The 15,675-nt window shown below is 53.0% G+C and overlaps 1 protein-coding gene across 1 annotated transcript; it reads right to left on the bottom strand.

The window, feature by feature from the left end:
• Positions 1–15,519: 15,519 nt before the first annotated feature.
• LOC132369535 (small ribosomal subunit protein uS14-like) lies at positions 15,520–15,675 on the bottom strand. The gene has a single exon (XM_059929215.1). It carries the CDS (start codon positions 15,673–15,675, stop codon positions 15,520–15,522), a length of 156 nt encoding a protein of 51 aa, XP_059785198.1.

The following is a 15,675-nucleotide window of genomic DNA, read 5'->3' as shown; positions in this document are numbered from 1 at the left end:
CTATGGGTGAATGGATAAAGAAGATGTGGTACATATATAAATAAAGAGAAGTAAATCTTGCCATCTGCAGCAACATGGGTGGTCCTTGAGGTCATTATGCTCAGTGAAATAAGTCAGACAGAGAAAGACAAATACTGTATGATCTCACTTATATACGGAATCTAAAAACCAAACAAAACAAGCTCATACCTACAGAGAACAGATTGGTGGCCACACAAGTCGGGGGAGGGGGAGGGGGGGTGTGAAATGGGTGAAGGGGGTCAAAAGGTACAAACTTCAGTTATAAAATAAATAAGTCATGGGGATGTACAGCATGGCAACTATAGTTACTAATACTATTTTACATATTTGAAAGTTGCTCAAAGAGTAAAGCTTTAAAGTTCTCATCACAAGAAAGAAGTTTTTTTGTAGCAATGCATGGTGACAGCTGTTAACTAGACTCATGTTGCAGTGTACACAAATATCAAATCGCTGTGTTGTACACCTGAAACTAATATAATGTTATAGGTCAATCATACCTGGATAAAATCACTTTAAAAAAGGAAAACAGGTGATGGCGAGATGCGTTGATGGATGGATGGGTGCAGGACAGCCGTGAACAGAGGTGATGGATGCGGATACACACAGCAAGGCAAAGCTCGGGGATTGACAGGACTGTGCTGTGTGACGGAAAAGGCGGGCCTGGCTTCAGTGAGAACTCGGGGTGTGCACCCGGCAGCGGGGTGGGTGACGCTGGCCCAGAAACGAGGGGGCCTCCGTGCCTGTGAGCACAGGGCCAGAAAGATGGGCGGGGCAGAGGTCTCAGCAGCCTGGACCTCGCACAGAGGGAGGGACCAGCCCCGGCCCCCGGCCCCCGGCAGGGCCTGTGTGGGCCCAGCTCCAGGGGGCACCAGGTCCACATCCACGCTGTCCTTCCTCCAGGCCACGACCCAAAGCCGGTGCCTCCACCCACCAGGCCGCCTCCGAGGACTCCGCGCGGAGAAAGGCCGTTGTTTTCCAGACTTCCAGGTCTTCTCCCCTCTGTTCTCCACGTGACCGCGCTTCTCTGGGGGTCCAGGACCCCCATGGCCCAGCCTCCCCGCAGCCTCGCTCCCGGCCTCCTTGCCCAGACTCTGCTGTGGCCGTGAACCTCCTCCTGAGACACAGGAAGCCCTGCCCACGGGACAGCTCACTGTGGTCCCCGGGTGGCTCGGGCCCGTCAGCCAGCCATCCTCCCCGACGCGGTGAGGAGACCCCCAGGACAGGCTCCCACCTCCTCTCCCCCACCCCCGCCCTCTCCCTGCGGCAGGCAGGTACCGCGCACGGTGTCCACACCGGGCTCCAACTTGGAACAGCTCACAGAAGATGCCGGGGGGTGGGTGGGAGCGCGCGAGGCCTCGGCTTGCCCGCTTCTCTGCGCCCTTGCCATCGACACCGAAAGGCCCGGGCAGCCTCCTCCAGACCTTCCCGAGCCCCAGCCCTCCAGGGAGGAAAGCAGGGCGGGCAGCAGCCCCAGCTCATCTCCAGGAAGGGGCAGCCCCCGTCCCCCCTCCCCCCGCGCTGTCTTCCGTCTCCCCGGCCTCTCCCTCTGAGGCTTTAGGTGACAGGTTTGGCCGTTCCTCACCCCACCGTCTGGCCACCTCCCCGCCAGCCCCGGTTTCTGCTCCCTGAGTCACCCTGACCCCGGCTGCCACTGCCGGCAGCCTCCGTGCCCACAGCCGTCTCTCCCTGTGAGTGACAGCTCTGCTACATCACCCTGTGTGGCTCGGGCAGCGCTCCGCGTCCTTGAAGACCTTCTCCTGCCTGCAGCGCACGCGTGGCTGCCCCCCGCCCTCTGCAGCTCCCTCCAGACGCTGCGGCCGCCCTGTTCTCCCACCTCGACCTCCCCAGCGTCGGGAGACATTGTCACCCCAGCCCTGATGCACCACGTGTACAACCTTGGCAAACTTCTGACCCTTTCTGAGGCTGTTCTCTCTGTGAAACAGCAATGATAGTGCATCTTCCTTAGCCAGCCTCACGAGACGACCGGGAGGTGAAATGAGATCCTGTGTGTGGGTTTGCTGAGCACCGTTAAAAACGGTTCTTACTATTCTTATTCGTACAAGACAACACACCCCAAACCTGATCACCACCAGGCGGGGCCGGGGCAGTTTTAGTGCCTCGGGACTGTCACCTCCCACTTTCCCCATGACTTACCCCAGCAAGCTCACTCCACCCGGGTCTTAACACACGGGAAGACTATCAGGGCCCTACATGACTGTGATGCTTAATTTTGTGTCAACTTGACTGGGCACAGGATGCCCAGGTATTCGGACAACATTATTTTGGGTGAGCCCATGAGACTTTCGGATGAGATGAACGTGTGAATCTGCAGACTGAGAAAAGCAGATTGCCCTCTCCCGTGTGGGTGGGCCTCACCCAATCAGCTGACGGTCCGAGTAGAACAAAAGGGCTGACACTCCCGCGAGTCAGAGGCAGCTCCTCCTGCCTGACAGCCTTGAGCTGGGACAGCAGTCTCTTCCTGTCTTCGGACTCAAACTGAAACATCAGCTCTTCCTGGGTCTTGAAACTGCCAGCCTTCAGACCAGACCTCACACCGTCTTCTCTCCCGGGTCCAACTTGCTGACTGCAGCTCTTGGGACTTGTCAGCCTCCAAAATTGCATAAGCCAGTTCCTTATGATAAATATCTTCCTATGCACGTGTCCTGTGTAGAGTGGCCCCTGTTAGGCAGTGTGTAGGAATGGAAATGCACTGGGGGATTTTTGGTTGTCAGAACAACTTGGGAGATGAGGTGCTATTAACAATTAGCGGGCTAAGCACCACCTAACACCCACGCCCGTCTCACCCCAAATGCCCGCAGCGCTCCTTTCAGAAACTCTGGATCAATGCCCGCCGGCCTCTCCAAGTTCGTGCCCTCTGCCAAAGCCACACTGGCCTCCTTTCTACATCCCAGACACAGCCAGCTCACTGCTGCCCAGGGGTTTTGCCCTCGGCCTGGAGCCGCCTCCCCACCCCCAGACGGTGGCGTGGCTGCTTCTTTCTCGTCCGTCAGGTACCACCACCCAATGCAAGGTGGTCCCTCCGCCCAGACACGCTCCAGTCCCCCATTCTACTCACCAGAGCCCTCAGAGGTGACCGTGGCTGTCGCGTCCCGCTTCACCGCTGTCCGTCTACTCGAATGGGGACCGGATCATCCCGTCACTCAGCCCCATATTCCCAGAACAGTGGGAGCTCAGTGAGTGTTGATTAGACCTAGATTGTGCATTCATAGTGAGCCAGACGCTGTGCTGGGCACGGAAAGTACAAAGTAGAGCAAGCCCTCTCTCCTGACGCGGCGGTCCTGGGGGAAGGCCCAGCTCCTACGTGTTCACCAAGGTGTTGGTATGACCAGGTTTTGGCCCCGGTCCACGGGAGTGCTGGCGCCACTTCACCTCTACCTGCTTGACCGCAGATACCCCTCTACTTCCTCCAGCTCCACCAGCCTTGCCCCCAGGCCCTCCAGAAGCTGACTCGCGGGGTGCCGACCACCCACCAGGGCCCACTTGCCCCAGGGGCCCCCTCACACCTGCCAGTCCAGAGCTGCCCCTCGGAAAAGCCCCCGAGGGCCAGCTGTTGGCCCAGGAAGCAGCCTCGGCACAGGGTTCCCACAGCCCCTGCTCTGTCCAGACCTGATTTCTCTCAGTCCTCCTCCAACTCGGGTTTCCAGAACCCCAGCCTGCCTTGTGCATAAACCCGCTCAGGTCCAGACCAGCAGACCACCTGCCCAGGACCGGGTGCCGACTGACCTTTGACCTGGTCCTCGCTGGCCCCCTGCACTCGGGGTCGATGGAGTCCCATCGCGATGGCGCGTTGGCAAACCTCTTACCTGACAGCACCTCTAGAAGCCACGTTCCAGGGCTGTGCGCAGACAACAGCGGCGGAAACAGGACAGATGTTGTAAGAGTCCTCAGCACTGCCAGCGATGCTGACCAGATCCTCAGCCAGACGCCCCCCTCCCTGCCGCCCCCCTGCCTGTAGTTCAGCGTTGTCTCCGGAAGCTTTTTGTTAAAAATGTAAATGTTATTCTTAATATACAACCCGGGAGACGTGGAACAGCAGTATTACCAGGTTCTCATTGTATCATAAGAACAGATCAGACACGAGCTGGGAGCCAGAAAAGCAAAGCGCACCGGAAGGGAAGGGGGAGGACATGCCGAGACAGAGGCTTTTGTTTCAGAATTTCGCCTCGGGTCACCCCTTGGAGCCGGTCTCCCTGGAAGGGAGCGCCCCAGGCAGGTGGGGATCACCAGGTGTCACCGCGGCACAGTCTGCTCTCCAGTGGCAGCAGCCCTGCATCCCCACCCCAGGGGTGCTGATCTGATCTCTGCCCTGTCCCTGCAGTGGGAACAATCACCTGTTTGCCTGAGGTTGGTTGATACAAGGTTGAAATTATTCTGGAAATGTAAGAGGAGAAAAGCAAAAGGGGAAATCAGAAAACACAGCCACTGCTTTCTCCCAGGGCATCTGTTTGTGCAGGTGGGAATGACCTTCTTAGAGACAGAGTTTCCAAGTGTCCTCAGGATTTGAGATTTCTGTTCATTCAAAATAATATCAAATCTATAAATGCCCCATTTTCCTTCAAACTGAATAAGTTATGATATAACAGCAGCGCACTCTAATAAATAACATAATTTGCAATATAGATTGTAGTCAAACTTTCTAATGTTATGTCTTTTCATTGGATCTATAGATTTGTATCAAGCATATCTAACATAGTTGTTGAAACCACCTGGCAGCTGGGAACTGAGGCCTCACCTGGGCCTCCAGCCGGAAGGAGCTCCTGGCTGAGTCCTGCGGGACAGCCCTGGGCACCTGGTCTAGGCAGGGCTGGCCCTCTGCCCGCAGCCCAGCTGCCAGCCCCACGCCTTGCTCTTCACCCCGGAACTGAGGGAGGGATTCTTCCCATAGGCATTTGAGTCCCCAATTTAACCGTGAGGATTCTTCGGCCTTCTCTCAGTCACTAGCCAGCTGTGTCGGGGACGTTTGTATCTGGGGCCAGTCTCCCCACGTCAGTGCTGTCTGATAGGACTTGGTGCAGTGGTGGACACGGTCAACATGGTGACCTCTTGCCAGCCACAGGTGGCCTTTCCTCAGGGTAACACAACTGGGGAACTGAGGCTTTAATTCTATTTAATCATAGTTCATTTTAAAAATAATTTTTACTGGAGTATAGTTGATTTACAATGTTGCATTAGTTTCTGCTGTACAACAACGTGAATCCGTCATACAAATACATATACCCACTCCTTTTTAAGATTCTTTTCCCATATTGGTCATTACAGAGTATTGAGTAGAGCTCCCTGTGCAATACAGTAAGTTCTTAGTAGTTATCTATTGGGTTGGCCAAAAGGTTAGTTTGTTTTTTTCCGTAAGATGGCTCTAGTAGCGCTTTGCTGTCTTTAACTTCGTTCAAAACAATTTTGCTAGATTGTATTGTGACAGCTGTCATATCAATGTGCATTTTAAAAAGACTTATCAAAATTAGTGAATTTTTGTGTAGCCATTTTAATATTGAAGATGGAAGAAAAGCAACATTTTTGGCATATTATGCTTTATTATTTCAAGAAAGGTAAAAACGCAACTGAAACACAAAAAAAAGATTTGTGCAGTGTATGGAGAAGGTGCTGTGACTGATCAAACGTGTCAAAAGTGGTTTGCAAAGTTTCGTGTTGGAGATTTCTTGCTGGACAACGCTCCGCGGTCGGGTAGACCAGTTGAAGTTTATAGCGATCAAATCGAGACAGTAATTGAGAACAATCAATGTTATACCATGCAGGAGATAGCCAACACACTCAAAATATCCAAATTGAGCTCTGAAAATCATTTGCACCAGCTTGGTTATGTGAATCGTTCTGATGTTTGGCTTCCACGTAAGTTAAGCGAAAAAAACCTTCTTGACCATATTTCCGCATGCGATTCTCTACTTAAACATAACAAAAACGTTCCGTTTTCAAAACAAATTGTGACAGGCGATGAAAAGTGGATACTGTACAATAACGTGGAACGGAAGAGATCGTGGGGCAAGTGAAATGAACCACCACCAACCACACCAAAGGCCGGTCTTCATCCAAAGAAGGTGATGTTGTGTATATGGTGGGATTGGAAGGGAGTCCTCTATTGTAAGCTCCTTACGGAAAACCAAACAATTAATTCCAACAAGCACTAACTTGCTGGAACAGTTAGACCAACTGAAAGCAGCACTCAACGAAAAGCGTCCGGAATTAGTTAACAGAATACACATAATCTTCCATCAGGATAACGCAAGACCACATGTTTCTTTGATGACCAGGCAAAAAGTGCTACAGCTTGGCTAGGAAGTTCTGATTCATCTGCCAGGATGAATATTCACCAGACATTGCACCTTCGGATTTCCATTTATTTCAGTCTTTACAAAATTCTCTTAATGGAAAAAATTTCAATTTCCTGGAAGACTGTAAAAGGCACCTGGAACAGTTCTTTGCTCAAAAAGATAAAAAGTTTTGGGAAGATGGAATTATGAAGTTGCCTGAAAAATGGCAGAAGGTAGTGGAACAAAACAGTGAATATGTTGTTCAATAAAGTTCTTGGTGAAAATGAAAAATGTGTCTTTTATTTTTACTTAAAAACCGAAGGCACTTTTTGGCCAGCCCAATATTTTATATACAGTAGTGTGTATATGTCAATCCCAATCACCCAATTTATCCCTCTCCCCCGTCATAGTTAGTGTCTGCGGACACTAAAGCAAGGACTTCCGTTTACTCACAGGGGCAGGAAGCCCACCCCAGGCCGGCCTCCTCGCCTACGCAGGTCACTGTGGCTGCCTCTGCACGTGCTGTGTGTTCACTGGAACCTCCTCCCTCAGCTTCCACGCAGCCCCTGCCTCACCCTGCTCAGGCATCTGCTAAACATGAATAAGCGTCTGGGGAAACCTTCCCTGATCACTCTGCATGTAATCTCCGTGCCTGGGGCCCGACCTCGGTCTTTCTTTGTCAAGCAAGTGCCTGACGGGCTGTGCCTGCAAGGCACCCACTTCTGGGCAGCAGGGGTGGGGGCATCTCGCATAACCACGCGGCCGGACCCCCAGCCAGGCCCCTTTGCTTTAGAGACCCTGGTTGATTTCAGAGACTGACGGCTGGGGCCACTTGTTTTCTCTCTTTGTGCTTTAAATTCCTGCTCTTCTGTTTTAAAGTCACCAATAAAGCCTGAGCCTGTGAAACCCCAGGCCCCCACCCTCGACCCCAGTGAAAGCAGAGCCCCAGGCCCTGCTCGCTCGCTCACCCCCCACCCCGCAGCCCCTCACAACTCGCTGCGTGGCCCCAGGTGTGCCGTGTAATTTCCAGGACGCGATGGTTGTTGCTGAGGGCATCTTGCAATCAACGAGAACAACAGGGCCTGTCCTGCCACAGCGCTGGTTACGGATAGGCCGAGACCAGCAGGCAACAACCACACACACAACAACCACACATGCAGCAAACACACACGCAGCAAACACACGCTCAACAACCACACACTCAACAACCACACGCTCAACAACCACACGCGCAACAACCTCACGCGCAACAACCACACGCAATAATCACACACACAATAATCACACACAACAACCGCCCACACAACAACCACACATGCAACAACCACCCACACACAGAACAATCACACATGCAACAACCATACACAACCACACACATAATCACACCACCACACGCAATCACACACTATGATCACACGCACAACCACCACACACACCCCATCTCTAACCACCCCCCCAGCCTTGCCCGCCCCCTGGTTTCCCTCGTCACTTCCAGGCAGTTTGTGTACCTGCTCCCTGTCTGGCTTGCCCACTAGCAGGACGGCTCCGAGAGGGGAGATCACGTCCCTCGTCTCCACCGTGTCTCTGATGCCCAGAGCCGCATCCGGCACGTATCGGAGACACAGATAACTTGCTGAGTGAACAAGTCAGTGAACAGATGAGCCTGTGAGGAGGACGGGAGAGGCCAGAGCCGATGCTCCGGCCCATCTTTCCCCCCTCCCCCGCCCAGGCGGCGGTGGACCCTCCCAGTGTCACTCGAGGCCCCGCGGCCCTGGGCGAGCCCGGAATGCCCAGCGCCGCGGGGCCTCCTGGCAGAGCAGACGTGGCCCTTAGGAGCTTCGTCTCCAGGAGCCAAGCGGGAGCTGCTCTCACGGCTTGGCCTCCAGACGCCGGGTCCTGACCCAGAAGGAGTGGCAGGGACGCCCCCTGGTGCCCGGCTCCCCCGGAACTCCCTTCAGGGACAGTCATCGCCCTCCTTCCCCCAGCAGCCCCATCCCCACGACCCCGTGGAAGGAAGGGGCCTGTGAGACGGGCTAGGGGGGCCTCCACCTCCCTCCTTTCTCCCATCCGAAGGGAAGTAGCTGCCCACAGGAGTGATTTTAAAGAAAAAAAAACTTACTTCATGAGTAATATTTCCAGATAAAAAGTGCCAGGCACGTAGGAGGAACTTATTATACGTGTTTGAAAGGAAAGAATAAGGAAACTTTGCCAGCCTCCAGGTGGGGTGGGGAGCTTGGTGACCACGCCGGACCACAGCCGAGAGCCACGGCCGGCTGTCAACGTGGCATCGCGTCGCCTCCCTCAGCGTGCTCCTTCCCGCCCACCTGTGAGGACAGAGATGCTGTCTGTACACGGGGACCTTAAACAGGAAACAGGTGCAGCGCCCCTGGGGCTGAGAAGGCGTAATTACAGCTTTTCCAGACCATTCGCCGCCGACAGCGTGCTCTCTGGGCACTGGCTGGGAGGACTCTCTTCCAAAGTGGGGAGCCCGCCGCAGTGCCGGCCGAGGCAAGGCCACGGGACAGCCGTGGGAGGCAGGCCAGTCATCCCGCCCCTCTGGGCAGGACCGAGGCAGACCGTGGCCACCTCTAGACCCCTGCACGGTGCACACTCGCCGCCGAAACAGAGGACTCCACGGAGGCCCCTGGGGATCGAGGGCCTGGGCCAGAGTCAGAAGACCTGCTTCTGGTTTCAGCTCTGCCTCGACCTCGGCGTGTGCCCTGAGCCCGGGTTTTCATCTGTCTTCTGGAAGGGGGCGGCAACACGTCCTGAGGCTTGGGAGGATTTCACGAGGTGCTACATGCGAAGGCTGAGCACAGGGCCGGGCCAGTCCACGGCCCCCTCTGGCCCTGCTCAGAAGGCTCTGCCTCACTGAGCGACGTGCCTCTGTGAGCTGGTGGAGGAGACTGGCCCCTGGATGTCCACCCCCAGCTCTGTTCCTGAGTCTCTGGCCGTGAATCTCACCCTTAACCCGTCACCTGATGAAAACAAGAGGCCTTGGGCAGGAGGAGCCCAGGAAGCTGCGTCCGCTGTGGGCAGACGAAGTGCCTGTCCTCTGGAGGGAGCAGGACGGGGCGGGGCGGGCACGCACTGGGGGAGGAGGCCGGGGGTCTCCAGATTCTCTCCAGGTCTGCAGTTTGTTTGCTTGCTTGGTGAGCGGTCGAAGCAGGGGCTAAGGGGACACGGGGACACTGGTGGTAACGTCCCACGACACCACGCTTGCACTTAACATCTCCTCTTGTCCCAGAGCCCAGAAAATCCTGGTCGGATGTGACACCTCTACCAGGAATGGCTTTGCGACAAGGCCGGTCTGCTGGCTGGAGGCCTGTGGCGGCATCATTAGTACCGTCCCGGGGTGACCAGCCATCTGGGGACCGAAGTGTTCCCAGGACGTGGGACCTGGGTGAGTGTGACAACCAAGACAGCCCTGAGCACCGCAGTGGGCGGGTCCCCATCCTCCCCGTGCCAGCGAGCCCCTCCCAGTCATTCCAAACCAGCCTTCCTGCTCGAAGCCCTCCAGCCCGTACCTCCCTCCGTCCCTGCTTGCAGGAGAGAGACAGGTGGGCAGGGCTGTGCCCGTCTGTGTCTTGGGCACTTTCAGGGCAGGACTAGTCCTTCTAGAAGCTGAGCTGGGTTAAGGACTGAAGGTGGACTCCAGAGGTGGGTGAGAAACCAGAGGTCTGAGCCATTTTATTAATGAAAAACCACCCACTTTGTTTACAAAGCTGGGCCCAGCCCCTCAAAGTCTCCCCCTCGGGACTGCAGATTCCTACTTCCTGGCTGTACTTGAGAAGGCGGTGACATGCTGCTAACAGATCTGACAAAAACATGTGTAATTTAGACACAGCAGCAAGGCGGTGGTCTCCTCCCTGGGCCTGCGTCCCGGGGGTCTCCTCTGCCCCTTCACCAAAGGAGCTGAGGGCCAGGACCAGGGCTTAGCGGCCTGGGTCAGAACCTTGGGTCTAAGGATCTAAGATGTTTCCTACTTTCAGAGCATTTACACCTTTCTAACCGCGATAGTCCTTACCTCACCTCATTTTTTTTCCAGAAGAGTTTTATTTATTTATTTTTCCAGCTTTACTGAGATGTGATTGACACAGAACATCGTGTAAGTCAGCTCATCACTTCGTACACCTTGAACACGTCACCCCTTGACCCCGCGCAGCCTCCTGAGCTCCAGCCCCCTTGTGAGCTGCACCAGGTCCAGCCTGTCTGTTTGCCGCTCAACAGCAGTATCCAACAAGCCCGCCAGGCCCTGCGGCGGCCCGGGCAGGCGAGGAGAGAGTCACGGCCACATCCTGACGGGTAAAGCCACAGGCTCCAGTGGCCTGAGACGCGGCCCAGATGTCCCCGCCCCCAGGGGCCCCACTTTATCCATCTCAGCCGGGCCTGAAGCCAGAGGAAATACCTTTCAGGACAGACTGTACCTGCAGAGCTGTCGGCGAGAACTCTGTGGGTCTCTAAATGCTGCGCTCGTTCAGACAGATACCAAAATATAACAGAGGTGTCAGCTTTTAAAAACTGCATCTTCTATAGTTTTCTCAAGTTAAAGGAGCTTACAGCAACATCACGTCCTCTGGGTGACTGCCTGCAAAGACCACACGTGCACACACACACGTGCGCACACACACCAGTGCTGAGGATGGGTGGGCTGAGGTTCTTCCCACAGTCCTTCTGAGTTATCAGCACTGATGGAGAGACAGATGTCGGAGAGGCCAGTGCAAAGGACAAGGACCCCCCCAATCAATAGCTGTGACCTTCTTTGAATCATTGTGACAGAACAATTCTTATTCCCACCAGGAAGCGTAACTCTTGATGGCAAACCGGAGGACCTGGTCTGTGGGACTCGAGCCACAATCCCGAGCAACGTCCGTTACGATTCCTCTGCGCGGAGGCCACCGAGAAGCGTGCTCACGGGAACCTGACATGTGTCACTTTGTCACTTACTTTTTTAAAAAGCCTGGAAACACACACAGGTATTAACACCTGTTTTAACAGATGTTTTAACAGGTATGAACACCTGTTTTACAGATGACGGGGTAGTGGCTTAGAGAGGATGTGGGGAGATTGGGGGTGTAGGCCCTGCGAAAAGGCTGAAGATGGAGGTTGCTTTCAAAAATACAAACCCTGCTTGAAGCTTCTACAGCTTCTCACGCACTGAGACCGAGTCCCGCGGCCACGTGTGGCTGGCGAGGCCCCGCCCCAAGCCCACCCACGCCGCCCTCCTGTCACCCTGCCGCACCTGGCTGGCACCTCCTCGGGGCCACCCCCGCAAAGGTGACTGTGGTAATGAGGAGGAGGCGTCCACCCTGGGCGGTGCCGGCCGTGCAGGCCCTCAGCCCGGAGAACAGGCTGGACTCAGCTGCCACCCCTCCCACAACAATCCCCAGAGCCGAACAGAGCAGCCCCCAAGCTCAAATATTCCTCACAGAGGCCCCCGGCCCCTAGTACTTGCTAAGTCATGATTGTATTTTTTACGTGTTTATTGGTTCATATTTGTCATCACCCTCTTGGCTCAATGAGAACAGGAACTGTACCTGACTGAGGTCCATGGTACGTACTAAGTATTAAATAAATATGAATTACATAAATAATTGAATGAGTGGATGAAACAGCAAGGTATGCTCAGATTAACTAGGTCACCTGTCGGATTCCAAGAGCATCTCCGATTAGGGTAAAAGACTCTCTGATGAGATGGACAGAACGGCCCCAACCAGACGATCTGGACCTCCCCCTTGCGCTCAGCGTCATATTCTGAATTTCCAGAATAGCTCTACTTGCTCACAATTATTTCCCCAGTGGGGACCACAGTCCCTGACACACGGTAGGTACTTAATACATTTTTGTTAAATGAACAAATGTTTCTGGCAAGTGTGGTTTCAAAGCAGTCACATTTCTGCGTTTAAGCCAGAGTCCTACTTCCTTGATCAAATATTAACAGAAAATCATACTTTCTGGAAATTATCAGAACGATCCCTAGAAAATTCAGGGTCTGAGCATTCAAACATCAGGATGTTAAATGAGTAGGTCTTGCTGTCCTGGTCTCTTTACAAATAACAATAATACAATGTACACAGTAAATGCAAATAATCTCCAACCAAATCCAGTCTCCACCATTTTCCATCATATGCCCTTCGGAAAAGCATCTTCCCTGAGCCTCAGTTTACGCGCCTAAAATGCAGGTAATAAGGATGCCTTCCACCTAGGGGAGCTGTGAGGATTAGGCTAGGTTTCTCCTGGTACGTGTAAGCAGCTACAATTGCTACTATTATAATTGCTTGAACAGAAGGCATCACTTCAGAAGGAAGCCGTATACGGCTCTGAGAAAACATTGTAGAAAAGTTTTCCTGACATCATTCTATATACAGAAAAAAGTCAGGCAATTCCTTGAAATGTGCTGCCCTAATGAGAGTATTCCCTCCTGATGCCACTTCTCTGGCAATCAACAATCCAGTTTGAGGTGGATTCTGATTGAAATTACAAAAAAAACAAAAAAAAATTGGCAACAAGAATGTATATTGCAAAACAAAATGTGTTGCTTTTAAAGTGATTTTGGAACCTCAGTAATTAGTCTAGCAAGTTCCAAAGATACATTCCGTAGCTGTCATTCAGTATTTGTTTCCTTTGGTTATCTGCCTTTCTTTTAAAATAAATACATAAATAAAAATAAGCTGGGGAAACATGTGTTCTGAAGCTGCCTGGGACGGCAGGGCCCCGGCCCTGGTGGGCTCTGTTTTAGGAGGAGCCCCCTTGGATCCCACACTCTGTCTTCCTGGCAGGCTGCTCTTGGGTCACCTCTCAGCTCTGGTGACTCTGCTGAAACAAGACAGATGCTGCCTGTACAAAATAACTTGAGCACATACCAGAGCCTGTTGCTTCCAGCACTTGGAAAATCTTGACATTCAAATATGCAAATATTTTATGGCACGAAGCGAAAAAAAGGAGAGAGAAGGAGCTGGAAAGTCACATTTGAAATGAAACATACTCGAGATGTAAGCAAACTCGAGTTTACACTCTGGATTATAATTAAACTGGTGCTATTATCAGAGAAGACCTCGGAATCAGCTGCGATCCGCCCAGGGGGTCCCCTGCATCTGCGAAGCCACCCACTGGGCCCTCAGCCCCTCCGGGATGGCCGGCGCGGCACACGTGGGGCCGGTGCACCTCCTGCTCTGCCGGCCCCCAGCCCCGCTGGCTCAAAGGGCAGCCGGCAAGTGAGACCACTGTCTTCCCCCATTTTCAAGAGCGTGATATGTACGTTGATTTTAAAAAGCAGGATGTCTTCAAGGATGTGGATTAAAACTCTGTCACGCATCCAAGTCCTCATAAACTCTGAGTGCTCTTCTAGGAGCGGTGCAGATGCACACGGTGGATCTTACCCTCAAACGGTGGCGTGAAAAGAAAACCAAACCGGAAGTCCCAAACCAATCTGGTCACACCGTTAACAGCTGAGCTAATTCGATCACTCGTGACTTTTTAGTCTCCGTCTCCTCAGGTGTGTTAGAGGAGCTCGTCTAGAAGATTCCAAAGCTGCCTTCCCGATCTTGGGTTCTGCGAACAATGGTAGTGGGAATGTAACCGAGCAGGACCGTATGGGGCCTTCCCGGGACAGGCCCTCGCCTGTATCCTCCGCTGGGCTCCTCTCTGAAGTAGCCACATCATAGTATCCGATGCACACTTCCTGAATTGTTTTGCAGATGCTAAAACCACCACCAAATGGAAGTTGTTAACTACCTGATGACCGTGAGCACATAGTCCCCAGGCCTCCTGGAGCCTCAGGATTGATCATGTTAACCCTGTGACCTCACCATCAACCAACCAGAGAACTGTGCACGAGCTGCTCGCAGGCCCTGCGACCCGCCCCCCTCACCTGGCCTCTAAAAATGCTCTGCTGAAAGCCTTCGGGAGTTCGGGGGCTTTTGGGGGCATGAGCCACCCGTCTCCTTGCTGAACTCTGCAATAAACCTTTTTCTGCTCCAGACTCCGATGTTTCGGTATCGTTTGGCCTCACTCTGTGTTGGGCACATGAACTTGTGTCTGGTAACAGGAAGACTGGAACCAGGCAGATTCTGGTCTGAATGATGGTCTCATGATTTCCTCGTTTATGTGACGTTGGCGTGTTGCTTAAGAGAATGGACCCTGGTTCTCATCTATAAACAGGAATAACAGCTCCCATCTCACAAGGTCACCATAAAGTTGAAATGTAACTTTGTAAGTAATGCATTTGCCATAGAGTAAATTCTGGGTTTGAGACAGGCTGGGCCCTGGGCCCTTTGCTGCAGGACCTGCACCTGGACAAACATCTCCTTGAGCAACAGATACAAAGAAACTATAAGGGACTAAAAATAACTGCAGGCCTGGCAGGGGGGCCAAATTATCAACAAGAAGATACAAAAAGGTCACAAACCAACAGCCACTTCTGAGGTGCCGGGGGCAAGAGCAGGGTCCTGTGCACGATCCCTGCACACACATCACCAAGGGAGCGGGCGGGCAGACCACCTAAGCCCCGCCTCTGGCCGGACCCTTGGATCCATCCCCACCCTCACCCCATTTAAGGGAGCAGCCAGCCCTCCTTGGGGAGCAGCAAGGACACCTGTTACTTGCCTACACTCCCTGTGCTGCAGGGGCCCCAGTAAAGCCTTGCCTGAATTTCTCCTCTGGCCTCTGATCAATTTCTATTGATTAATGAGTCCAAGGACCCAGGTCATTAACAGTTTCATTCCCTCTTTCTTAGAATTTCTTCTCCTTTGTCACGGAAGCCACAGAATTCAGCTAGATGAGAGAAGTGAGAGTTTGTGGCTGGGAACCTGCAAGGGTGACCCCATGGGTGCCGTGTTCCAGACACCCGAGGTAACTGTGAAGGTCTGGGCTCAGATCCAGTCATCCATGGGACTAGTCACTTAACTGAAAGACCAGCCTCGGCACTTTTTATATATCATTTGCCATCCTCTGATGCCAGATGCGCTTCCGGTGCCCCACCGTCATCAGGTGGTGTGTATTTAGCGAACAGCAGTAATTTTTATTATCAATCTAGCAATAAGAGGTAAACTTTACCACCTGACTTCCCCTCCCCCATAAATCACATGAAGATATCCAGAAATGAGTTTCATTGTGGGTTTTTTTGAAGCGTTAAAATTTTTATTTTATATGCAAAGAGTTAGTATTGTTTCTGAGGAAGATATGCTTGATGACCCATTCAAGAAGTTCACACCTAGTCCAACCCAATGAAGCCGATGTCCTTCGCGTACCAGCAGAAACACTGGCGGTGTATATTGAGGCCGTATTTCCGGATCACACCGTGCCGATTTGAGCGAGAACCCTGGCTGGATTTTCCCAGATGGCTCCAGTAGAGCTGCTGGTGACCCAT

Source organism: Balaenoptera ricei, chromosome 8 (genome assembly GCF_028023285.1).
Source record: "Balaenoptera ricei isolate mBalRic1 chromosome 8, mBalRic1.hap2, whole genome shotgun sequence".
Taxonomy (NCBI): domain Eukaryota; kingdom Metazoa; phylum Chordata; class Mammalia; order Artiodactyla; family Balaenopteridae; genus Balaenoptera; species Balaenoptera ricei.
This window is presented reverse-complemented; position numbering and strand designations above follow the sequence as displayed.

Bases quoted from the DNA above. Each gene is read 5' to 3' on its own strand.
- LOC132369535 (XM_059929215.1), bottom strand. From the start codon at position 15,675: ATGGGTCACCAGCAGCTCTACTGGAGCCATCTGGGAAAATCCAGCCAG.